This window comes from Phacochoerus africanus, chromosome 1 (assembly GCF_016906955.1).
Source record: "Phacochoerus africanus isolate WHEZ1 chromosome 1, ROS_Pafr_v1, whole genome shotgun sequence".
In the NCBI taxonomy this organism is placed as follows: domain Eukaryota; kingdom Metazoa; phylum Chordata; class Mammalia; order Artiodactyla; family Suidae; genus Phacochoerus; species Phacochoerus africanus.
This window is the reverse complement of record NC_062544.1, coordinates 163408910-163436185: the sequence shown is the minus strand read 5'-3', so window position 1 is coordinate 163436185 and position 27276 is coordinate 163408910. Positions and strand designations below refer to the sequence as shown.

The window sequence follows — 27276 nt, the reverse complement described above, 5'->3', positions numbered from 1 at the left end:
AGCTTAAAAAAAAAAAAAAAACTAGTTTGTTTACTTTTAGAAAAAGAAAAGGAAAAGGAAAGCTCCAGCGAAACCAAAAGTGTTACATTGGAATTGGAGTCCACATTGGTGTAGAATACTCCAATGAGTGAATGAATGAATGAATAAATAGGAAGGTAGGAACAGTTCTTCCTTACAGTAGAATTACAATGATTAAACGTAGATGAAATTATGAAAATAGAAGATCACCAGTTAGCAAATACCATAATAAAAGTTGTTGCAGGCAATCATTATCAATGGATGCTGAAATTAGTTGGCAAAAATATAATGGAAAATTGAGTCTCAAAGTATCTCTATAGTTATAAATTATTACTAATTACAGAGGGGGAAAAGTAGTAACTTTATGGTGATGAAACAAAAATATAACTGATCAAAACTCCTTAAAAATATCTCTACCAGATTACCCTGTCGTGACTCAGTGGTTAACAGATCCACCTAGGAACCACGAGGTTTCGGGTTCGATCCCTGGCCTTGCTCAGTGGGTTAAGGATCTGGTGTTGCAGTGAGCTATGGTGTAGGCCAGTGGCTACACCTCCAATTAGACCCCTAGCCTGGGAACCTCCATATGCCGTGGGTGCGGCCCTAGAAAAGACAAAAAAAATAAAAACATCTTGGAGTTCCCGTCATGGCGCAGAAGAAACAAATCTGACTAGTATGCATGAGGACACAAGTTTGATCCCTGGCATCGCTCAGTGGATTAAGGATCCAGCATTGTGGTGAGCTGTGGTGTAGGTTGCAGACTCAACTCCAATCCTGCGTTTTTGTGGCTGTGGCGTACGCCAGCAGCTATAGCTCCAATTCGATCCCTAGTCTGGGAACCTTCATATGCTACGACTTCAGCCCTTAAAAAAAAAACAAAAAACAAAAAATAAATAAAAGTATCTTTAATGAAAGACAAAAACAGAAATTTCCCAAATTTGAGGATGTTAAGGAGATAGGGCAACTGAATGCAAAAGGAGGTCCTGGATTGGATATTGACCCAGAAAAACTATGGTAGGAGGATAATTGGTGAAAAATGAATAAAGGTAGTTAATACTATAAAACTAATTTCTTGGTCTAGGTAATTGTATTCTTTGGGGAGGGTTGTTTTGTTTGTTTGTTTGTTTGTTTTTAATATATAGGGCCACACCTGTGCATATGGGAGTTCCCAGCCTAGGGGTCGAATCAGAGTTGCAGCTGCCAGCCACAGCCACACAGCAGTGTGGGATCTGAGCCACATCTGTGACTTATGCCACAGCTTGCAGCAACTCTAGAGCCTTATCAAACCTATGTCTTCATGGATACTAGTCGGGTTTGTACCCCACTGAGCCGCAGCAGGAACTCCCAATTGCAGTCTGTTATGAAGAGATGAACATTAACAAAACCAGGATGATGACTATATGGAAACTCTTTGTACCATTTATACAACTTTTTGTAGGTCTAAAATTACTTCAAAATGAAAAGGCTTTGGGAGTTCCTGATGTGGCTCAGTGGTAATGAACCCAGCTAGTGTCCACGAGAATGCGGGTTTGATCCCTGGCCTCACTCGCTGGGTTAAGAATCCATCGTTGTCTTGAGCTGTGGTGTATGTTGGAGACGCAGCTTGGATCTGGCATTGCCGTGGCTGTGGTATGGGCCAGCAGCTGCAGCTCTGATTTGACCCCTAACCTGGGGCTTCCATATGCCGTGGGTGCAGTTCTGAAAAGACCACAAAAAATATATGAATATGACCTTCTTTGAAAAGCAGAGGCGCTATTCACATTGGATTTATTCGAGTGGTATCTTCTGGTATGTGACTCTACACATTGGTTTTAGTTGGCATTAATTATCATCAAGAGGCTTTACTTTGGATAAGTATTAAGTGGAGATAATGTATTTATTATTTTATTTTAATATCAAAAGATAAGTTTACCTATGCATAGTTGAAATTTTTCCATTTATTCTTCCTTTTGAGTAACAATTTGAATAAAAGTAGACATTTCCTCTCCTATTTTCACCAAAAATATTTGCCCCTTTTCTCATTTGGCTTGTGTGATTAATAGAAATCACTCTACCTTGCAGGAGTTTATATGACAGGGAAGGAACTTCGCCAGTGTATGCTACCAAAATCAGCAGCTTTATCTGAAAAACTCAAAGTATTCCGAGAATTTCTTCTGCCCAGGCATCCTCCTGTTTTTCATGAGTGGTTTCTGAGAACATTCCCTGATCCTACATCATGGTAAGTTACCAAGAATGTAATATATTGTTATAGTTAGATTTTTTAAAAAATATATTTTAGATGTATGTTGCCCCACATAATATAAGGATATTTGATAAGCATTGTGTTTCATTTAGGTACAGTAGCAGATCAGCATACTGTCGTTCCACTGCAGTTATGTCAATGGTTGGTTATATCCTGGGCCTTGGAGACCGTCATGGTGAAAACATTCTCTTTGATTCTTTGACTGGTGAATGTGTACATGTGGATTTCAACTGTCTCTTCAATAAGGTATATGATGTGACTTAGTTCAGTTAATTGTATGTTATCTCCTAATTTCCTTTCCTCAATGACTGTCCTTCCTAGACATAACTATTAGTAGCAATTAGAGTCACAGTTGCGTCACATTGTTTGTTGACTAGTTTAGATCAGCGGATTCCATGGCCCTCACAGTAAAGCAACTTAAGTTGGAAAGAACTCAGAAGAGTAATACAGTAAAACTAGCACACACTTGAACTCCAAAAAAAGCATAGATCCAAGTTCTGACTTACTAGTTCTTAGGTATATGAACGTGGCGTGTTCATATGATATATGAATAGTTCATTTTACTGACACTCAGTTTTAGAGAAACAGAGTAGTTGAATGTGATTGTTTCCAAACCTGGCAGCATGTCAGAATCATCTAAGAATTTTTTTTTTTTTTTAAGCAATACCTAGGAAACATCCCAGGAGATGCAGATTCTATAGGTCAAGAATAGGGCCGGGGGCTAAAATTAAGGTGGTTACTCTCCTTAAAGCTTCCGTCCAGTTTACCAATGTTATGATCCTGAAAGGCAGGCTGGTAATTAAACCCACCTTTTTCTGCAGCCCCACTCTCTGTGGGTTGCCAGGTGCAGTCACAGGAAACCAAGAAATGTCACAGACTCTACTGAAAACAAGTCAAAGATATAGCTGATATAGGTGAAATCATACAAGAGAGGAATTTAATGAAACTGACTGGAGGGATGAAAAAACTCTTAGAAAGGCAGGTTGGAGAATGGCAGAACATAAATGAACTGGGCTTCATTATACTACATGTTACATTCCCTGGCTGAGGGATTGTGAACATCTAAAACTTGGCCATTTCTTCTCCCCTCCTGTTTTAAAGTGAAATTCTTAAAATATGAGACTATTGTTTGTACTTTATATTATTCAAGGACATTAATGGAGTTAATGTAAGGCTAAATGTTGAGTGCTTAAATATTTCTCTATAGTGCTATTCATTGTAGTAATTCAGTGAAAAGTGAATCCATCCATCCTCTAGATCTTATCCAAGGAGTTCTGTTTCAGTTCCTCAAAAGCAAAGGTAGAGTCATGTGGCTCCCTCATAATGTAACCCTCTAACATAAGTTGCAGATACAGATATTTTGAGGGTATAGTTTGCTCTGTGCTAAAAGTCTAGGCATGAAGTTCTAAATTTTTTGCACAAATATTTTTACATTCCAACATTTTTACTTTTTAATGAAATACATTCTTCAAAGGGAGAAACCTTTGAGGTCCCAGAAATTGTTCCATTTCGTCTGACTCATAATATGGTTAATGGAATGGGTCCTATGGGAACAGAAGGTCTTTTTCGAAGAGCTTGTGAAGTTACGATGAGACTGATGCGAGATCAGAGAGAACCTTTAATGAGGTAATCATCTATATTTTTTAAGCAATTTAACAGTAACCCAACGTGATTATTGATTCCTAAGTATGTTTTCTTTATAAAGAAGCCACTTTGTAGATATTTTTCAAAGAACAGCCTTTATTAAGATATTTTACATACTGTAAATCAACTATAATGGAAAAAATAAAAATCATATAAAAATATATACTTTACATACCATAAATACCTTCCATGCCACTTTTAACATATATACTACAGTGTTTTTAGTATATTCACAAGATTGTGTGATCATCACTGCTATCCAATTATAAAACATTTGTATCAGTTCTAAAAAAAATTAGCAGTCACTCCCCAACTCTATTTCCCCACCATCTCCTAGCAACCACTAATCTCTGTCTCTGTGGATTTGCCTATTCTGGATATTTCATATATAAATGGAATTATACAATACACGGCCTTTTGTGTCTGTCTTCTTTCACTAGCATAATGTTTTTAAGATTTATCAATGCTGAAGTGTGTCAGTACTTAATTCGTTTTTATTGCCAAATAATATTCCATACGGATATACCACATTTTGTTTATCTGTTTACCAGCTAATGAACATTTGGATTGTTTCCACTTTTTAGGTATTGTTTCCTTCCTCTTTTTCTTTTTTTTTTTTATCATGCCTATAGCACTTGGAAATTACTGGGCCCAGGATTGAACCTGAGTCATAGCAGTGACAACACTTAATCCTTAACCACTAGGCCACCAGGGAACTCCCACTTTTTGGCTATTGTGAATAGTGTACAAGTTTTATGTAGATATGTTTTCATTTCTCTTGGGTATACCTAGGATTAGAATTCTGGGTCCTATGTTAACTCTAAGCATAACATTTTGAGGAACTTTCAAACTGTTTCCAAAGTAGATATGTATGTTACAGTCCTACTAGCAATATCTAAGGGTTCCTATTTCTCTCCATCCTTACCAAAACTTGTTATTGTCTGTCTTTTTTATTTTCCCCCTCTTAATGGGTGTGAAATTGTATCTTATTGTGGTTTTATTTGCATTTCCTTAATGACCAATTATGTTGAGCATCTTTTCATGTGTTTACTGGTCATTTGTATATCTTTGCACAAATATCTATTTAAATCCTTTGCCCGGTTGTTAATTGGATTATTTGTATTTTGTTGAGTTGTAAGAGTTTTATACATATTCTAGATATAGATCCTTATGAATATATGATTTACAGGCATTTTCTCTGATATGAGAATTATCTTTTCACTTTCTTGATGATGCTTTTTTCTTCCATACCCACAGCATGCAGAAGGTCCTTGGCCAGGGATCGAGCCCACACCACAACAGTAACTCAAGCCACAGCAGTGACAATGCCAAATCCTTAACCTGTTGAACCTCCAGGGAACTCCTTTGATAATGCCCTTTGAGACATAAAAGTTTTTACTTTTGACGAAATCCAATTTGTCTATTTTTGTCGTTGTTGTCATTTGTGCTTTTGGTGTCGTATCTAAGATACTATTGCATCATCCAAAGTCATGAAAAGTTACATGTATGTTTTAAGTGTTTTATAGTTTTATCTCTTATTTAGATCTTTGATCATTCAGTCATTTTGTATACCTAGAGTGAGATAGGGGTCTGTATTTTAAATGTGTATATTTAGTTGTCCCAGCACAATTTTTTTGAAAAGATTGTTTTTCTCTATCTAATTGTCTTAGCACTTTTGTTGAAAATCAGTTGACCATATATTTGTTTATTTCTGGATTCTCGGTTTTAGACATTAATCTTTATGTCTAACCTTATGCCAACAACACATTGTCTTGATAACTGTAACTTTGTAGGAAGTTTTGAAATCAGAACTGTGAATATTCCAACTTTTTCTTCTTTTTCAAGATTATTTGGCTGCTACGAGGCTCTTGCATTTCCATTGCATTTTAAGATCATTTTGTCAATTTCTGCAATAAGCCGGCCTGGATTTTGATAGGAATGGCACTGGATCTGTAAATCAATTTAGGGAGTATTGCCATCTTAAAAATACTAAATCTTCTAATCCATGAACATGGGATCTTTCCATTTATTTAAGTTGTCTTCAATTTTGTTCAACGTTTTATAGTTATTAGTTTGCAAATCTTGTATTTAACTTTTTAAAGCAGTGTTCCTAAGTATTTTATTCCTTTTAATGCTATTCTAAATGCAACTTTCTTAATTTCATGTTTAGGTTGTTCATTGCTAGTGTACAGAAATATAACTAAATTTTTATATTGATCTTGTATCCTGCAACCTTACTTAACTCATTTATTACTTGTAATAGTTATTTTTATAGATACCTTAAGATTTTCTTTCTATAAAAGCAGGTCTTCTGTAGATATAGTTGTACTTCTTTCCAGTCTAATTACAATGCTTTTTCATTTTCTGGCCTAATTGCCCTAGCTAAATCAATGTCAAATAGACATGGTGAGATGTCTGTATCCTTGTCTTTTCCTAATCTTAGCGGCAAAGAAGTTGCTCTTTCACCATTCAATACAATGTTAGCTGTGAGAAGTAGTTTTTTAAAAGGACATTTAAAGCTCATTTATTCACTTTTTTATTTAAAATCTGTCTATGAGGCATTATGGTAGAATACATTGGTTAGTTAGACATAGGCAAAAGCAAATTCTCTGAAAGAGGAAGTAGAGCATCTTCTGACTTAGTAATGTGTTTTGTAAGAGTATTACCATTAGCTTCTCATCTTTCACTTGCTCTTCACCTAAGTGTTGACTTTAGAGTTCTTTTTACAAAGATAACATTGTATTATTACCATAATATTTGTTTCTTTTAGTGTCTTAAAGACTTTTCTACATGATCCTTTAGTGGAATGGAGTAAACCAGTGAAAGGGCATTCCAAAGCAACACTGAATGAAACGGGGGAAGTTGTCAATGAAAAGGTTAGTAGAAGGTGTAGCTCGATATGAGCTGATATTGTCTATCTCTGCAAATGGGAATTAATTCTAAATACTGCTATTGACTGCCCATTGAATGCTCTGAAATCTAGTTCTCTAGTATAACAGTGCTACAAGTTTTCTTTACTGTCTATACTGATGTTAACATTATCATCATTTGTATAATAAAAAGAGTTCACAACTTGCTTATGAAATGGAGCAGGAAAAACAAAAATTGCTTGAATTTATAGAGTAGCAAATCTTGGCTTCAATATGTGGAATCCACACTTTATTAACATAGAAGTCCTTCATCCCTTGGTTTCCATGGTGGATAGGCTCCAGTCCCACCCCCACCCTCTGTGTATGCCAAAATCCTGGGATGCACAAGTCCCTTAAATAAAATGGCATAGTATCTGCATATAACCTGTGTATATCATCCCATACACTTTAAATTATCTCTGGATTACTTATAATACCTAGTGCAATGTAAATGTCATGTAAATAGTTGTAAATACAGTGTAAATGCTAAGTAAATAGTTGCCCATGCATAGGAAATTCAAGTTTTCCTTTCTGGGATAACTTTTATCCTTATTTTCAGTCTGTGGTCAGTTGAATCCTAGATGCAGAGACCAGACTATATTAATTGAAGCCTCAAATTTTGTGGATAGTTATTTCAAATAAGTTAGAATATATTGAGGAATGTTTTTCTAATATCATTCTCATTTTTGCATTCTGATATAATTTCTTGATTGAAAGAAATTTGTAGAATTCCAAGTAGCTCACTTAGAACTCCCATTTGCATGTACTAATATAATGTAAATATTAGGGATTAGAGTATTGTTGCTATTATTAGATTTTTGTTGTTGTTGTTTTGTTTTGTTTTTTTAGGGCCACACCTGCAGCACATGAAGGTTCCCAGGCTAGGGGTCAAATCAGAGCTGTAGCTGCCAGCCTACGCCACCACCACAGCAACACAGGATCTGAACCATGTCTGCAACCTACATCACAGCTCACAGCAACACCAGATCCTTAACCCTCTGAGCAAGGCCAGGGATCAAACCTGCATCCTCATGTATACTAGTCAGGTTCATTAACCACTGAGCCATGATGGGAACTCCCTAGAATATTACTATTTGGGGCAGGGGCTACACCTGTGGTATGTGGAAGTTCCCAGGCTAGGGGTCGAAAGCCGTATCTGCAACCTACACAACAGCTTGTGACAATGCGGGGTCATTAACCCACTGAGCATGACCAAGGATCAAACAGGCATCCTAACAGACATTATGTTGGGTTCCTAACCTGCTCAAATGTTTAAGCCCTAAACACTTTTCAGGGTAGATTTTTTTATATTATTATTTTTCTAGATTTCTAATGTGTAAGAGATTCCCTGCTATTTCACATAGTCCTGAAAAATGTCCCAACAGTTTATGTTAGATTAACATTGCAAGCCTCAGAAATCAGTATCTCAAGTTATTGTATTTGCTTCATTTCTTCTCTCTTTTGTCTGTATTTGCTCTTACAAAAGGGGTAATGATCAGTAAAATAGCATTGACATTTATTAAATCACAGAAAGGCAGTAATTCCAGTTCATAAACATCCATATATCATTAAGTCCTAATCCTTATGATTTTCAATTTCTTTTTAGGCTAAGACCCATGTACTTGACATCGAGCAGCGACTGCAAGGTGTAATCAAGACCCGAAATAGAGTGACAGGGTTGCCATTATCTATCGAAGGACATGTGCATTATCTTATACAAGAAGCTACTGATGAAAACTTACTATGCCAAATGTACCTTGGTTGGACCCCATATATGTGAAATGGAATTACTCCAAAGACTCTGCTAATAATCTAAATGTAATGTATTTGGTATTAATTTGTGGTTCTATCTATTCACTTCTAAAGTACAACATATGTTTATGTTCTCAGAGTAACTGATATTTCTCCCTGATTGTTAATAATATTTAAAATAATATATGTTAAGAAATAAACTGCTTTCTTAATATGTAGTGTGTATTATAACCAACCAGAGAAATGGAATATCATATGTTCTTATGCTCTGAAAAGATGTATTTGCAAGAAACAAGCCAGCCTAATTTCATTTTACAACTTTCACTGATTTTAAGTACTAGCATAAGGATTCATCTGAACAGCAAAAAAATATATTCAATAAATACTGTAGACAAAGCACTATGGTATATTTATGCACAGAGCTAGGTTCCTTGCTCTCTGGTAACTGTCTAGTTAGAGAGATATAAATAGCACATCCTTAGGCTCACTTAATAAAACTTTTTTTTGTATAGTTGAAAATGTGGTGGAGGAAAAAAAACACATTAGCCAATTTGCGTGAATATCAAAACTATATAAATATTCTGCAATCTTGAAGATGCTGCCATCTCAAAAGTGTACTGGAATGCAGAATTCAGTGGTTTTGAGAAATAGCAATACTTAAAATTTCATGCAATTCTAAAATCTAAGAATTTTTTTAATGTCATTAAATTTAGGGGCTACTATTGCAGAAGATTTTAAATAATTCATAATAATTACAAAGCAGTGAGGTTATTACATACAAATAAATGGAGAGCTTTTTATAACAAAGATAATTTCACTTAAATTCACATAGAATGCTGCCTTTTGTTAGAGCTGTAAGTGTGATGGGGAAAATATAGTAACCCAAGAAGTATAAATGTGAAAACTAAACATATACTTTCCTATCAAAGGCCCAATATTAAGAGTGAAGTAGGAAGCTGGGTGGGGGTGGAAGAGAGTTAAATTTTTTTTGGCAAATAACTTAGAAAAATTTTAAAAGAAACTCTGCTGTAGGCTTACAATGCGCGAAGAAAAAACAATTTCCCTTTACAGAACAAAGTAAACCAAATAAATCACCAGACCTTTCCAAATGTGTATTGAAAAGTAGTGAGAATGCTAATCGCAGGAGCCCGAAGCAGCCAGCACAAGACAGTGTTAAGCCGTCTCCGGAGGTTTTCACACCCTTCAAATCTACTTATAGAGCGATCAACTGACATTTTCAGAACTAAATTTAACACAAACGCTCAAAACCGCTTCCGCTTGCTTAGAGGTACCTACGCTAGTGAGGCGACGGCGGGTTAGAGCCGGGATAGACCCCGCCCCGGGATGCGGCCCGAATCCGGCCGCTCTAGCCCCGGCGGGCGCTCTCTATGGTCGGGCGGGCGGTGTGTTGTCATCCGCGGAGCGACGGCCCGGAGGCGGCGGCGTAGGCCACGGCGGGGCGTTTGGTTTCGGTTTGGCCCTGACTGGAGTTAGTATTGACGGTCGAAATGGGAGTCCCTAAGTTTTACCGATGGATCTCTGAGAGATATCCCTGCCTCAGCGAAGTCGTGAAAGAGCATCAGGTGGGTGAGAAAGAGGGCTGTGGCTCGGGATGGCGGAGGACATGGGGCGCCGCGGCCCTCCCTCCACCCTGGGACCCGGGCTCCCCAGCCTCCTCTTGCTTGTCGTCAGCTGGATGAGTGGCGAAGGGAGGGGAACAGAATGTTTGAGGACACCCTGATGATCAGAGTGGGGGCGAAGACGCAGGTCGCCTTCCTGTGGGCAGAGTCGCGGGTATCGAGGCGGTTCTGACAGCTCCTGCCGGGGCAGGGCCTGTCGCGATTCCCCTTGATTTTCTCCCCCGGGGGCTGCAGGTTTCGTTTTCTTTCTGGAGGTTTCGAAGCAGGAGTGGATGTCTTAGGACCTTCCCCCATCCCCTCCCAAAGCAACAGATCCACGTACAAACAATAATAACCACCTTCGCAGTTGAATCACCTTGTTTACTCAAGACCTGCATCCCGCCCCACCCCCAACGCCTAGACTTTTTTACGTGGCTGATGGTCCATATTTATGATACCTTTTGTTGTTCTTTTTCTATTACCGCAAGGACCATACGGCTCCCCTGTTCCAAAAAAATACCTTTGGACGGGGCGGGGGCAGTTATTTGAAAGCTTCATGGGGGGGGGGGATGCGGGGGAGACGAGGGGAGAGAGAAAGAGAAACATTGTTAGAGCATTCCTACTAGTAATACTAATATCCAGTGTATAGTGACCCCAGGGCATTGTTTATGTGCCGACTTCAAAAATGTAGTTTATATATTGGGGCTGCAGAAATAAATGGCAAGCAGACATCTATTAGGTAAAGTAGACTTTGGAACTAGTGTTTGGGACTTTAAGTTTGGATACCTCTCATCCATTTTTTATTTTAAAGGAAAATAACCAGCTTTGAAATTTGTATAGCTAATTGAGTTAGTTGTGATGATAGCATTGTATTAATATGGGGGGAAATAATCCAATGAACTCTGCTAAATTATTGTTTATTCTTTTTATTTTTATTATTTTTTGTTTATTCTTTTTGAAAAGTACTATAAGCATGAAGATGGTTTAACTTCCAGAAAGGATTCTTTGTTGTTGGATTCTAATTGACTTGGTATATGAGGAAAAGCTTACCAAAAGTTCAAGAATGGTAGTTTGTCTTTAATTTACCCAAAACATGTGTTGAGTTAAATTTAGGGAAACATTTCTTTCCAAAAAAGAGGATAAAAGTGGTGACACCTGAATTGGGTTTTTTCCCTAGATCCTTCACTCAACAAATATTTGAGTACGTGCCATGCATATCACTTTATCTCTAAGCTTAAAAAGTGTGTTTGCTATTAAGACTGACTTGATAGTACATAATCTCAGTAATATTTTTACTCTGTACTCTTTGGCACAGAATTTGGTTTGGTGTAAGGATCTTGGATATTCTCCATCTTGAAGCATTTTGTTACTGACAAAAATAAGTTAATTTTGTGATGTGAACATTAACAATAGGTTTAAAACTTGGTTCATTAAAGGGATGCCTTTCCAAAATGTTTGATTTTTGTCATTAACAGTGATAGAAAAAAAGCAAATATAAAGAGGTATCAGGTACTCTCTCAAGCAATGCTTAAAAGATGGTAATGCCTAAGTAAGTTACAGTGGTTCAAAAGCTAGTCCTTGGGGGGAGGGTTGGATGGAGGAGGGGGTTCTGGGAAGATGGTGGCAGTGGTAACACAGCATAGTTTTTTGTTTCTTTGAATCCTTATTTAAAAACAGAGGAACTGGGGAGTTTCCATTGTGGCTCAGTGGTTAACAAATCCAACTGGGAACCATGAGGTTGCAGGTTCAATCCCTGGCTTTGCTCAGTGGGTTAAGGATCTGGCATTGCCATGAGCTGTGGTGTAGCTTGCAGACATGGCTCTGATCCCACGTTGCTGTGGCTGTGGCGTAGGCCGGCGGCGGCTACAGCTCGGATTAGAACCCTAGCCTGGGAACCTCCATATGCCTCAGGAGCGGCCCTAGAAAAGGCAAAAACAAACAAACAAAAACAGAGGGACTAAATAGCAAAATTTAAAATCCACAGAGCAATTACAACAAAACCATGTGACAGGATGTCCCCATGAACCCCAGGATACAAGTAGGTGAGGACAAACTACCAATAGCTTCTAGACTCAGTTGGTATTAGCATATCTGCAAGAAGAATAAGGGAGCAGTGGGGCAACATCTGATGGACCTGAGAACAGAACTCCAGAATTTTCACTAAAAACCTATACAGGCCTATTCAATAGCAGTAGCTGTAACTGAGGGGATTTTAAAGAGCAGGAGCTGTGCAATTCCCTGTGAACCCTCAAAACTGACCTGCCAAGGCACCATTCTATAGCAGAGCCCACCCTAAGGAAAAACTGCTGGGAGCAAAATGAAATTTTATCAGGAAAGGGACAGGAGAAATAATAGAAGAACACTGAGATAAAAGTGGAAGAGGATTATTTACAGAGCTAAGGAATCTTAGAAAATGAGTCAAGCAATCCACCATATTTTCTTTAACATCACCCAAAAATAGCAGAAGAGGGAGCTTTGTAAAATGAAAGCTTTCCTGAACCCCTCCTCATTCTAAAAGTTAAGGAAAATTAAATTTACATAAAAATGAACAATAGAAAAGTGTTCAGGTCAAATAGCATATAAAATTATTATGGTGGAAAGGAGGACAAAATAGCATTCCTGTAGATAACATTCCCACAGACAATAAAACTTTGCAGTAGAAACATGCACACAAAACAAACCAACCTATATAGCCTCCTATTTCCGGAAGAGATAAAAGGCACAAAGAAAATAATATGAGACATGAAAGGACACATGTATCAGATATAAAAACTCAGGAATAAGGTGACAGATGTAGAGAATATTAAACATAAATGAAAAAAATTATTTCAGAAGTGAAGCCTAAAGTAGTAGTAGCAAGACAAAAGTAAATGCTGTCAAAAGAAAAAAATAGAAGGTAGAAATATGAGAAATTCTTAAAAGATAAAGTTTCAAGACAAGGTACTAATAAGAAAGATAGGCAAAGAAGACAAATAATAGGGCATCTAGGGAAAGGAAATCAAAGCATTATAACAGAACAAATATTAAACTATAATTAGGAGTTCCCATTGTGGCTCAGCAGGGTAAGTACACAACTTTATCTGTGAGAATGGGTTAAGGATCCAGCAGCTTTGCCACAAGTTGTGGCATAAGTTGCAGAGACTGCTTGTATCTGGTGTTTCCATGGCTGGACCCCTGGACCCTGGACCAGGAAGTTCCATATGTCAGCAGGAGTGGCCATTAAAAAAAAAAATTTGAAACTGTATTGAAAGATTCAAGAATATTGACTCAGATGACCAACATCAAGACATGTTCTAATAAAATTCCGGGATTTCAAAGAAAAAGAGTGAAGTTTCATCACCTAGGAGAAAGGAACATATGACTTGTAAGGGAAAGAAAATTAGGTTCCCATTCACAGTTTTTGATAGTAGTGCTTTATGCCAGAAGAAAATGGAGTGACATAAGATAATTCAGCTGACTTTTGGGTTTTATAAAGCATAAGTGCTATGCTTATGGAATATTGTTCTTAGGGAATATTGTTCTTTTGAGCACTTACTTGGGGGAATCTACTAGCGAATAAGCCTTAGACTATCAAAAGGACTAGAGGAATATTAACTAAGGACTAGTGGTGAACACTGAATATAGCCTGTAGAAAAAAAACAAAATTAAGAGTTGGAGTTCCCGTCATGGCGCAGTGGTTAACGAATCCGACTAGGAACCATGAGATTGCGGGTTCGGTCCCTGCCCTTGCTCAGTGGGTTAGCGATCCGGCGTTGCCGTGAGCTGTGGTGTAGGTTGCAGACGCGGCTCGGATCCCGCGTTGCTGTGGCTCTGGCGTAGGCCGGTGGCTACAGCTCCAATTCAACCCCTAGCCTGGGAACCTCCATATGCCGAGGGAGGGGCCCAAGAAATAGCAACAACAATAACAACAACAAAAGACAAAAAAAAAAAAAAGAGTTAAGAGGGAGAAAATTTAGTGTATAATGGCTATGTGCTCTGGCAATGTTTAGATAGCACAACTATAAAATAAATGGGGATAAGGGAGAATGGGAAAAGCTTATGTAAAAAAAAAATTACCATTAATCATATTGGTGGTGATACTGTTTTTTTTTAAACTGGTGTGTGATGTGATAAATGCCTAATTATAGGGTATTTTAATTCTGTTATCACTTGTATCCTTTTTTTTTTTTTTTTTTTCCTTTTTAGGGCTGCACCCATGGCATATGGAGATTCCCAGGCTAGGGGTTGAATTGGAGCTGTAGCTGCCAGCCTACACCACAGCTCACAGGCAACACTGGATCCTTAACTGAGAGACAAGGCCAGGGATCGAACCCTCATCCTCATGGATACTAGTTGGGTTGGTTAACCACTGAGCCACGACGGGAACTCCATCTCTTGTATCCTTGAGAATCAAGGTTCTTGGTTTATAAGAAAGAGGTTAGAGATATAAAAGAGAAATTGTGAAGTAAAAGCTCTATAGGCTAGAATTTGAATTGGAAGTATCAACATGAATTTAGAAATAAGCACGTACGTGCAGGCATGCACACACACAGAGGGTGCGCACACATAAATTTCCTAGCTTTGTCCCTCCATCCACAGAAAAGGCCTAGAAACAATGGCCAGTCCAATAGAAATTGCATTCTTAGTGCCTAGGTTATGGTTTTGAAATGCCATTACTCATTAAAAGAAATTAGGATTTCTTGGAAAAATGACTGATTCCAGGTCAGAGTCAGGAAGTGTTCTAGATGATCTTGGAAACTTGTCATACCAGAAAGCGAAGAAGCTACTAAAGACTGTTAGGACACGTCAAAGGATTGAAGAGACAACTGGAAGAGGCTTGAAATGGCCCCAAATGGGACAGTTTGATCTTCAGTAATTATAATCTAGTGGCTTAAAACTCATTGAATATGCTTAAATACTTGCATTCACAATGGTGCAGTTAAAAATGGTCTCTTTCCAAAGATGATAGACACAATTCCCAATCTTGAAAACCTTTCTTATACCACTGGGTAACCAAGAAGCAGAATGGTCCCTTTATAAAAGTATTCCAGCTAATAAAAAAGAACTGATAAAATAACACCATTTTTCAACCTAATGAATTAGTAGATATAGACTAAATACCAACAGTTGCTACTATTAGAAAAAAAGAAAAATGAGATAAATAGTAGGGCTTAACTTATTCTTATTTTAGAAAATTCTTTTGTTTTTTTGTTTTTTGTCTTTTCTAGGGCCGAACCCGCAGCATATGGAGGTTCCCAGGCTAGGGGTCTAATCAGAGCTGTAACTTCTGGTCTGCATCACAGCCACAGCAGTGCGGGATCCGAGCCGTGTCTGCGACCTATACCACAGCTAACAGCAACACCGGATCCTTAACCCACTGAGCAAGGCCAGGGATTGAACCGGCAATCTCATGGCTCCTAGTTGGATTCATTAACTACTGAGCCACGACAGGAACTCCCAGGAAATTCTTAAGATGGACCTTGTATACAAGATTTACATTGGTGTCTGAAGTTGTACACATCTAGAACTATTTTCTATGTCTAGTTCAAGTGGTCTAGCAATTTGGTAGAAGAATATTATGACAATATAAAGTTGTAGTTATTTCATAAATCTCTATTGACTATAAAACTTATGTACCATAGGATCGAGGAATACCGATATTTTGTGCAGTGTTATATTACTGTTAGCATATTTCTTGTTCAATGGAGGTCTGGGAGTGAGGAAGGAGTTAAGTAAGTAAATAGAGGGAAAAAGGGAGGGAGGGAGGGGAAGAAAAACAAAGCAAAACAAGTGCTTGGGTTTTTTTGTTAGTTTGTTTTTTAAGGCACTTTCCTTAAAGTTGAGGACAGTAGACTAGACCAGAATGTGGAGATTACAGAAGGATTATAAAATACAAAAACAACACCACCACCACCACCCACAAATCCAAGAGAAAGTTGTACATATACTATGTGGTTAATCAATGTCCTGAGTTACTGGAGGTAGATGGGGAAAAGGAATGAAAACCTTTGACCAGTAATACTTACTCTAATAAACCGCAAATTGCCCATACACTACAGTCCAGTTTTCTTAGCAGGACCACTAAGGTTGTTGTGATGTGAGACTTTGTTATCTTTCCAGTGGCACCTGCTACTTTCCCACCCTTCCGTATGCTATGGCTCTCCTAACCTCATTTTCCAGAAGAATGATTTTCATGCCACTATGCCTTTGTTCCCTTAGTTCCAGCCTGAAAGACTTTTTCATCTCCATCTGGCAAACTCTTCCTCCTTTCAAGTCTACTCCTCAAGGAAGTCTTTGACTCCCTCATACTTACTATACCAGGCCTTTCTTTATGCAGGAAGGTGCACTGTATTACTGCTGTTGATTTTCCTGCCTGTTTTCCTTCACTTTATTACACCTAAGGGCAAGAACTGTCTATTTCTTATGTGGTTTATTTCTTGTGCAGTGTTTGGCACATAATAGCTGTTCAGTTAATGTTTGCTGATTCATTAAAGGAGTAATATAAACAAAAGAAAAAGGGTAAGTTCTAATGAGGAACATATTCGATGAAAACTTTTAAACAAAAGTCACACGAATAAGATTATAAACTCTTAGAAGTTGCACTTCTTAGAATATACACTTCTCTTCATGATTATAATCCAGTATGGTGCTATTATAATAGCTAAGATTTATTAAGCACTTGCCATATACTAGACACTGTTTTAAGTGATTTACATGCATTCACTTGTTTGGTCATAGCAGTCCTAGTATTATTATCTCTATTTTGTAGCTGAGAAAACTGAGTCACTAAAAGATTGAGTTACTCACCTATAGCACTTTACATAGCTAGTAAAGTAAGTGTTGGAATTTCAAACCAAGCAGAGTTGCTCTAGAGCAGTGTTTCTTCATATTTCTTTCATATTGCCCCTGCTCTAGTTGGCACTTTCGATCTGTTTTTTTTTTTTTTCTGATCATCCCCCCCACCATGGAAAATTTAATACCACAGGTATACATCATGTAAAATTTGCCACCTTAACCTTTTTTTTTTTGTGGAGGGTGGTTTAGGGCCACACCTGCAGCATATGGAGGTTCCCAGGCTAGGGGACTAATTGGAGCTACACCACAGCCATGACAACGGAGGATCTGAGCTGTGTCTGCAACCTATACCACAGGTCACAGCAATGTTGGATCCTTAACCCAATGAGCGAAGCCAGGGATTGAACCTGCGACCTCATGTTTCCTAGTCGGGTTTGTTTCCACTGTGCCACGATGGGAACTCTGCCACCTTAACCATTTTTAAGTGTTCAGTAGGGCTAAGTGCATTCACATTGTTGTGCTAGAACCTATACCTTTAAAAAGACTCTTCTATGCATTTTGGTAAAAGCTGTTTCTTGACAGTAGAAACCTAAATTTTCAAATTATAGGGAACACAAGCTTGCATTTCCATTTTCATGTGTTTGCTCTTGTGTAGGGAGTTTATCAGTTTTATCCTTTACTGTATTCATTTTGCTACTGTACTTACCGTATTTCCCAGCCACAGCATAATGTGTGGCACATAATAGGTTTTCAGTAAATATTGAATGAACGAATTTGTATTAGCTATAGTATATTACATAATCTATAAAACAGATATTAAAACAGTTTATTAGGATGTGTATAATATGTTTTTGTTTCGTTTTGTTTTTATGGCCATACCTTCCGCATACAGAAGTTCCCGGGCTAGAGGTCAAATCAGAGCTGCAGCTGCAGACCTACGCCACAGCCACAGGTAACACCAGATCCAAATGGAACCCGAGCCACATCTGTGACATATGCTGCAGCTTGTGGCAACAACAGATCTTTAACTCACTGAGCAAGGCCAGGGATCAAACCCACATCCTCACGGAGACAACACTGGGTCCTTAATCTGCTGAGCCATGACAGAAACTCCTAATGTGTTTTAAAATAGTGCATTTAAAGAAATGAATTGAAGCAACAAAACCTTAGGATTGTTTAAGATAAACAGCATTAAAGAAATGGAGAAAAAGTTCTTTTCTGAAAGGAAAACTATAGATTTTTTTCAGATTATAAGGTAATATGTACTCATTATGTAAAAGTTCATGTAATACATAAAGATGTAAAAACTTACATAGTCTAGAGGAAAGAAAAGGCAACTGAAATTCCATCATTCAGGATTAACCACTAGTAACATCTTGATTCTTAATACTCCTAACTTTTCTATACAGATACACATGTTGATAAATATTTTCTATAAATGGGATAATAATTTGCCTGCTGGTTTACAACCTACTTTTATCACTTGACCATATGTGTTATGTATATTATATGCCAAATATGTATCTATATTGTACTTGTAATTACTTTGTAGTATTCCATTGTGTGAATGTACTATCATCAATTTTATTTATTGTTAGACATCATTTTCATTTTTTATTTTTCTTGAACATTACTTCCATGAATATTCTTGTGCTTATACCTTTGTGCACATTTCTTAGTATTTCTCAAGATAAATTTCCAATGGTAGGAGTTCCCATTGTAGCGCAGTGGAAATGAATCCGATTAGGAACTGTGAGGTTGCAGGTTTGATCCCTGGCCTTGCTCAGTGGGTTAAGGATCCTGTGTTGCCATGAGCTGTGGTGTAGGTCGCAGTCGCAGCTCAGATCCTGCATTGCTGTGGCTGTAGTATAAGCCAGCAGTTGTAGCTGCAATTGGACCCATAGCCTGGGAACCTCCATGTGCTTCAGGTGCAGCCCTAAAAAGCAAAAAAAGAAGAAATACTTCTTATAGACTAGATTTCTACATGCACTTGAATTACTTCTAAACTATTTGGTTCAATCAAACTATTTTATAATTTTTTTTTCCGGTCTTCTTAGGGCCACACTTGCAACATATGGAGGCTCCCAGGCTAGGGGTCGAAACAGAGCTGTAGCACCACAGCCACAACAGTGTCGCGTCCAAGCCACATCTGCAACCTACACCACAGCTCACGGCAATGCTGAATCCTTAACCCACTGAGCAAGGTCAGGGATCAAACCTTTGTCCTCATGGATACTAGTCAGATTCACTTCTGCTGAGCCAGGATTGGAGCTCCTATTTTATAGTTTAAAATATTGCAGGTTTTCCCTCCTTACTCTCCCTTTACTATGCTTCCTTGACTGTTTATTCTCTTAAGGAAACTTTGTAATCATTTTGTAAAGCACCCCCACCCCTGACAAAAAAATAGCTGTTGAGATTTTGATTGAGGTCTTTAGACTACTTGAAACAAACGGTAAAATCTTGAGTGTACATTTAAGACCTCATGATCACAGTTGTCATTTCATTTGAGCTTATTGCTCAGTAAGGGCATTTACATTTTGTGTGAGTGTTGCTTAATACAATCCTATATAAATGAGTGTTTTGTAAACATGTTTTGTGGTGTTCTTTGATTCAAAGCCAAAAATTTTCACTCCTCAAACTCAAAGGCACGTCGTTTTCTCAATAATAAGAAAATGTAGGAGTTCTCATCGTGGCGCAGTGGTTAACAAATCCGACTAGAACCATGAGGTGTGGGTTCAATCCCTGGCCTTGCTCATTGGGTTAAGGATCTGGCGTTGCCATGAGCTGTGGTGTGGGTTGCAGACTCGGATCCCGAGTTGCTGTGGCTCTGGCGTAGGCCAGAGGCTACAGCTCCGATTCGACCCCTAGCCTGGGAACCTCCATATGCCGAGGGAGCGGCCCTAGAAAAAGGCAAAAAGACAAAAAAAAAAAAGGAAGAAAGAAAGAAAAACAGAAAAGAAAATGTATTGTTATCTATACCTATGGTAAAATTTGAATAATTGTTTCAGAAGTAGTTTTTATTAAGTATATACAAGAAAGCCCATTATGTTTTTATGTTTGAAATTCAAAAACAATTCTTCAAAAGTAAGGCAGACTTTTCTCAAATTCCTCGATTATGCTAGATACTAAGTTGTGCCCATTTCAATTCCTCATTAGTGCATACTTGTCTCAGTAGTGTTCCTTTTACCTGCTTATAAACATTTAAGTAGAGGAAAAGTAAATCAGAGTCAGAACCATGAAGGCCTTTCTATAAAAGAGGATGCCTGTTAGCCAAAGTTTAGAAATTATTTAATACCCATATGAAAAACAAGAAATCCAATTTGAGAGTTTCCTAAATATTTTGGCATAATCTAAGCTTTTAAATTAATAAAACAAAATTAATTCTGTTTCAGTGAAACTAAATATACAATAAGGCTTTAAATCATTTGTAAAACCTTTTAAGGACCATGTACACAAACAGCTTTTTGATATAATAGGCATTATATTACCCATCTATAGAGGAAATTGAGGCTTTAAGGAGTTAATGTCAAATAGTAGGAAGAAAGGTAACTAATATTTTGAGTGCCGTATCATTTAAGTGCTTTATTTGGTGTTTTCCCAGGTTATCTTATTTTTAAATAAGTAGCAATTTCCTGACTAAATGTGATCAAGCTTTTGGTACATAACGTAACCGCATAGGTTAGTGTGTCCAGCACGTAGTGAGTGCTTAACAAAAATTAGGCAATACTGAAAAAACAAAAAACTAAAAAAATAATGGACCACATAATATGTCTCTGTCTTACCAGCTCCTCTTGTTTGTTTACTTTCTTTGTTCAACTGTGATTAACTCAGCTTTTGTATAAGAATAAGTCCCTATATCCTGCTTTCTATTAGCTGCTGAGATATCTGTGGTTGAATATAATAATGATCCTGATCATTTTTCTTTGTTTTTTAGATTCCTGAATTTGATAACTTGTACCTGGATATGAATGGAATTATACATCAGTGTTCCCATCCTAATGATGATGATGTTCACTTCAGAATTTCAGATGATAAAATCTTTACTGATATTTTTCACTACTTGGAAGTGTTGTTTCGCATTATTAAACCTAGGAAAGTATTCTTCATGGCTGTTGATGGTGTGGCTCCTCGAGCAAAAATGAACCAGCAGCGTGGGAGGCGTTTTCGGTAAAACATTTATGGTTTATTTTAGAATATTATTTAGATTAAGAACAGGTAGTTCTAGGAATTTATTCCCTTGCCTCTGATCCAGGGATTAAGAAGCTACCACCTGAACTGTTGGCTTCAAGAATTCATCGCTTTAGTTACAGTTCAGCAATCAAGAAGCCGCAACTTTGTATGGTAGCACCAGGGCCCCAGTGCACCTGCTATTTCCATACTGGAAAAAACAGATTGCCTATGCCTTGCTTCTCAATGCCTATAAAGATGCTAAATATTGAGATCTCTTATGCTATTGATGAAACATACCCCTCCCACAACCCCAACTGTCATGCAGATTTCACCACACTTCCACCTTCCAAACCTTTTGTGGACGCATCTAACTAAAAAAAATTTAAGTCATATCCAGAAGCCTAGCTGCAGGGAATCCTGAGGTTTTAATTTTTTTTGTATAGCTTTCAAACCTCTTCGGTATCGAAAGACAAACTGGGAGAAAGGAATGGATGTTGAGAGCTGATTCACAGTAACCACCACAAGCATTTACTCAGTGCTCTGGTGGCATTAAGTGCTCCATGTTTTGTTGAAATCTCCCAGTTACCTTCTTCTCATTTTCCACAGTGATTACTTTCTTCATTCATAATCTTTCCACATCTCTTACTCATTTTTAAAGCTACTTCCTTACAAGATTACAAATAGACTCCTATGGCTAAATCTTAAAGAATAATTCTGTCTTTTATTACTTTGTCTCTATTGAGCAATGTTGACCATTATTTCTTTCCTGAGCTTCCTTCCCATGACCTTTAGGTAACTGTTCTCTCTTACTGTGCCTTCTTACTCTCCTTGTTATTTTCTTTTCCACTGCTTTTTTCTTAAATATTGATATTTCTTAAAGTTCTGTCCTGGGTCCTGAGAGATCTTATCCAGTGACTTTAATTACTGAATCTGTATTGATGATTCCCAAATTTTTCTTTCTTGGTGGGTATCTCTTTCCAGAGCTTCTAGAAATCTAAATGCCTGCTAAATGACTCCTTCTGAATACCACAGATACATATCATGCTTAACATCTTCAGAAATGAACTCATTTTTCCTCAAACCTGCCTTCCTTCTCTATTTCCTGTTTCCATGAATGACAACGCCATGTAAATAGCTGCTCAACTGCAAAGTCCAAGAGTAATTTGGACTTCTCCCTCTTCTTCATTCCTTGCATCCAAGTCATATTTATTTACCTCTCTTTATCTTTACTGCTACTATCTCAGCCTAGGCCATCATTGTCTTCTACCTAGAGTACTTTAGTAGTTTTACTTTGTCCCTGTCTCAAACATTCTCTATTGCTGCAGCTACATTAAACATTACGGCTGTTTAATTTTCTGTTTCCCCACTAGAGTGTAAATTCTGAGAAGAATCATTTCTTTTTTGTTGTTGTCATATAGTAACATTGAATAATCACTTCTTCAATCAAAGAACAAGGGGGAGAAAAGAAGAAAGATTACAAATGAGTTGATATCTTCAGAGTTGTTGTTATATTGAGGAGGTTGGTAAGAAAGAGAGGTTAAATATGAAGAAGAGTTTGTTTACCACAAGAAATAAAATTCCATGAAGCATAACAGATAGAGCTTGTAACAAGGCTGTAGCAAATGTACATTAAGTGGGACTTCCTAACTTGCATGCCATGTGGCATGCTTGTGTGCCACACATGGGTTACAGGAGAAGCCAGACAGGAATTGAAATGCCTGTATTCAAACCTAGGTTTATCAGACTCTAAAACTCATGTTCTTCCTAGTAAATCCTGTTACCTCAAAAATGAGATATTTTGGCTGCTGATATCATTAATGTTATTAGTCTTTCATCTTATTCTTTTTTATGTATTTATTTTTTGGCCACACCCACAGCATACAGAAGTTCCCCAGGCCAGGAAATGAACCCACCCCCCGCCACAGCAGCAACACAAGCCACAGCAGTGACAAAACAGGATCCTTAACCTGCTGAGCCACTAGGGAACTCCTAGACTTTCATTTTAAATGTTTTCATGAGGGAACCCGAAGATAAACATTATGATTTTATAATTATTTTTAATATAATACTCTTAGAGATTGTTTTAATGATGTACTTCTTCTTTGATGTCATTATTAAATGTAGTATGTGTAATGAATGTTTTATGCTATACGTTTGAAATTATTTCTAGAATCAGTATAGTGTATATTTGTGATAAGTAAAGAATTACTTGGTAAGTGTTTGTAACATTCTGTGTCAGTTTTATACCATTATAATATTCTACTTTTGTGGTTTCTATCTGAAAAACTCAATTCTTTAGATAATAAAAGTAGGAGTACCCTGGTGACTCAACAGGTTAATGATCCAGCATTGTCACTCTTGTGGCTTGGGTCGCTCATGTGGTACGGGTTCAGTCCCTGGCCCAGGAACTTCTGTATGCCATGGGCACACCCAAAAATAAAAGAAAAAGAGTAAAAACAAACAATTTTGAAGCTCATCTTTATTGATTATAATCATTTCAAAACATATATTTTGAACTTAAAATTGATGAATTAGTATTTTAATTACAAAAGCTTCTAAATAAGTTTACTTTATATAGAGATCTCTACTTCTTTTCAGAAAGTTGAAGATTTTTTTCCCCATTAACATTTAAGGTCAGCAAAGGAAGCAGAAGACAAAATAAAAAAGGCAATAGAAAAAGGAGAAACTCTTCCCACGGAGGCCAGATTTGATTCCAACTGCATTACACCAGGTAAATTCACTGAGAGAAAAATTCTGGAACATTTAAAATGTAAATGTAAATTTATTTTTCAAATATATTTTTCTTTTCCATCTTCTGTTTGTTTTGTCCTTAGGATTCCATTTGCTATATTTTCCCAGTTATGTCTCTTCATGAGATGGTTTGGTCATCTTGGTCATAAGTGCCCCTATGAAGACCCACTCTAGGATTTTACAGGTGTTGATAAGAGCAGCTATGGACGGAATTCGCCCAGATGCACAAAATTCCTGACCTAGAAGGAACTTAACAAGATCAGTCCTCCTCCTGCCATTTATTTGTATGAAAACTGACTCAGTGAGGTTGTGGCTCACCCAAGTTCATTTAGCTAACTTGTTAGCTTGTTGTTTTCAGTATAGGAAACCCATTTTCCTAGAGCGCCTACTGTTCTGCCTCTCAGAGGCAGTTAAGATTTCTGTGACTTTAAGGGTAAATTAATTTATCAATATTACCAATTTAATTATATATGCAACAACATAGTCTGCACTTCCTAGAGTTTTGTCTAACATCATTATAATCCTTTACTTTGAAAAAAAATCTTAAAATCTTACTTTCTCATTAATTCTTTACTATGATTGTTTTCTTTCATTAAGTGCCCTGATGACACATTGCTTAATTAAAAACCGGTGTTATCATGATGCAGTTTAAAACTGTATTGCCTTTGATTGTTGACCATCGGGGCTTTTCCTAAAACATAATCATTATAGACTAAGTTTACAGATTAATAATAATTTTCCAGGTTAACAGTAGTAATAATAATAGTGTTATTGGCAATTGTATTGAGGCTGCATGCTTTAAAAAAAAAAAAAGGCACTTCTGATTCCATCAGAGGAAATAGAAGATTGAAGTTTGTTGGGCAGTTGAAACTCTGCTCTTGTGTAAAAATATTTGAAGCATAGTCCTGAGGCAGTTGTAATATTCTTTGACTTTTTCTTCCTAATAATAACTTCATTTTAGGGTGACTGGTTAAATTGGAAATAGTAGTGATACTTGCTAGGGAAAGATCTAACATTACTTTCTTTTCAAGATAAGCAAGAAGAGCTTTTGACCTCCTCTGGAGATCTTATACCTAGCTATTCCCTGGACACCCAGATCCAATTTCATGTTGTCACTGGGAATGAATGCACTTGTTTTTATATGTCTCTCTCAAATTAAATTTTTTAAAACTTTTTATTTATAGGGACTGAATTCATGGCCAGGTTACATGAACATCTGAAGTATTTTGTAAACATGAAAATTTCTACAGACAAGTCATGGCAAGGAGTTACCATCTATTTCTCAGGCCATGAGGTTATTATCTTTTTTTTTATTTAAAGAGTTTTTTTAACTTAATATTATAAAATGTAATGTATTATCCCATTTTTTAAAAATATTTTATTTAGACTCCTGGAGAAGGAGAACATAAAATCATGGAATTTATCAGATCTGAGAAGGCAAAGCCAGATCATGATCCAAACACCAGACACTGTCTTTATGGCTTAGATGCTGACTTGGTAGGTATAATGTTTATTGTTATTATAATCTTATGCCACTATAGTTAAATATCTAGGATATTTCTAAATATAAAAGGTTTCTGCCTGTGGAAACAGATATTGGACACATAATAATGATTGCTGCTTCTGCTAATACCAAAGTTCCAAAAATTTGGAAAAAGAGTTCTTTGCCATAGTTTGTGATCAGTAGGTCTCTATAGTTATTTTCTCCCTGACTGACCCTAGTGCTGTGAATACTCTGCTGAGGTCAGGATAGAGGGCCTTTTTAACCCTCATGTTTAATACATGGTTTTTAATACCACATGATCTGATAACTCATAACCCAAATAAATTTACTAGACTATTGTTTGTTCGTTTTAACTTTTTTGTCTTTTTGAATTTTCTTGAGCTGCTCCCTCGGCATAGGGGTCTAATTGGAGCTGTAGCCACCAGCCTACACCAGAGCCACAGCAACGTGGGATCTGAGCCGGGTCTGCGACCCACACCACAGCTCACGGCAACGCCAGATCCTTAACCCACTGAGTAAGGCCAGGGATCGAACCTGCAACCTCATGGTTCCTAGTTGGATTTGTTAACCACTGCGCCATGACAGGAACTCCTGTTTTAACTTTTTTTTGGCCATGTCCATGGAATGTGAAAGTTTCTGAGCTAGGGATTGAACCCCCAGCCACAGCAATGACAATGCCGAATCCTTAACCTCTAGGGCAGCAGGAATTCCTGTTTTAACTTTTATTTTTTATTTTTATTTTTTTAACTTCTTTAGGGCTGCACCTGTGACATATGGAAGTTCCCAGACTAGGGGTGGAATCGGAGCTGCAGCTGTCAGCTTACACCACAGCCACAGCAATGCCAGATCGAACCTGCATCTGTGACCTATACCACAGCTCATGGCAATGCCAGATCCTTAACCCGCTGATAGAGGCCAGGGATCAAGCCCACATTCTCTTGGATACTATTTGGGTTCATTACTGCTGAGCCACAATGAGAACTCCAATTTTTATTTTTTTTTTAGGGCTGCACTTGGAGCAAATGGAAGCTCCTGGGCTGGGGTGGAATCAGAGCTGCAGCTGCCAGCCTACACTACGACCACAGCAACGCCGGATCCAGGCTGCATCTGCGACCTATGCCACAGCCTATGGCAACGCTGGATCCTTAACCCACTGAGTGAGGCCAGGAATCGAACCTGCATCCTCACAGACACTATGTCAGACTCTTACCTTCACCAAGCCACACAGAAACTCCCTTTTAACGTTTTATTATGGAAATTCGCAAACCTAAACAAAAGTAGAAAACATGATGAACCTCCTTGTGTCCTTCATCCACTTGCAGTAACTTCAGCTCCTTTCCCTAACCATCTGTCTCCCTCCTCCTACTAGATTCTTGAAGTATTTGGCGTTTTATCATTTAATCTATAAATATTTCAAAATGGAGAATATTTGAAATAATAACTCCAATATCATTATCCCTCATAAAAATTAGCAAGTCACTGTTTCATGCATGAACTATTTCAGATTCTCATTTTGATTTTATTTCATTTGAATCAGGATTGAATAAACAGTACATTGCAATTGGCCGATATGTCTTACTAGACTATTTGACTTACTTTAATAGACTATTCTGTGAGAATATTAACTGAAAATATCCTTTCCTAGTTTTTTCTTAGTTTTCCCATATTAGAAGTATCCTGGCCTCCAGAAGAGTCTTGTATTCTTCTGGAAATGCTGCTACCTCTAATTTCTTACCTATTCCCCCATGACAAGTGGAAAGGTGTAAAAAACCGAGAGAATGTTTTGGGGATTTTTTTTTGTGGCAGGGAGTACAGTGGGGTGGTTATGAAGATTATATAAGTCTAAGTTGAACATTTTTTTCTTAGAAAAGTACACTCAAGTTCCTGCTCATG

General features: G+C 37.5%; 2 protein-coding genes across 12 annotated transcripts in view; both read left to right on the top strand.

Moving 5' to 3' along the window:
- ATR (ATR serine/threonine kinase) overlaps positions 1 to 8964 on the top strand; it is a 115257-nt gene extending 106293 nt beyond the window's left edge. Inside the window, exons 43-47 of one of the 2 annotated variants that reach the window (XM_047783927.1) lie at positions 2080 to 2236; positions 2353 to 2506; positions 3735 to 3886; positions 6675 to 6780; positions 8420 to 8964. In XM_047783927.1, coding sequence (XP_047639883.1) covers positions 2080 to 2236; positions 2353 to 2506; positions 3735 to 3886; positions 6675 to 6780; positions 8420 to 8593 — 743 coding nt within the window. In that variant the 3' untranslated portion in view covers positions 8594 to 8964. The remainder of the gene's footprint in view (positions 1 to 2079; positions 2237 to 2352; positions 2507 to 3734; positions 3887 to 6674; positions 6781 to 8419) is intronic. The other variant, XR_007135455.1, reaches the window with a different exon arrangement.
- A 533-nt stretch (positions 8965 to 9497) lies between these two features.
- XRN1 (5'-3' exoribonuclease 1) overlaps positions 9498 to 27276 on the top strand; it is a 111426-nt gene continuing 93647 nt past the window's right edge. For 3 of the 10 annotated variants that reach the window (XR_007135452.1, XM_047783907.1, XM_047783915.1), the window contains exons 1-5: positions 9498 to 10148; positions 20893 to 21125; positions 23762 to 23859; positions 25064 to 25173; positions 25266 to 25376. Coding sequence is in view for 9 of the 10 variants with exons in the window: in XM_047783907.1 (XP_047639863.1) it covers positions 10074 to 10148; positions 20893 to 21125; positions 23762 to 23859; positions 25064 to 25173; positions 25266 to 25376 (627 nt within the window). In the remaining variant the exon portion in view is untranslated. The remainder of the gene's footprint in view (positions 10149 to 20892; positions 21126 to 23761; positions 23860 to 25063; positions 25174 to 25265; positions 25377 to 27276) is intronic. The other 7 variants (XM_047783895.1, XM_047783887.1, XM_047783863.1 and 4 more) reach the window with 7 other exon arrangements.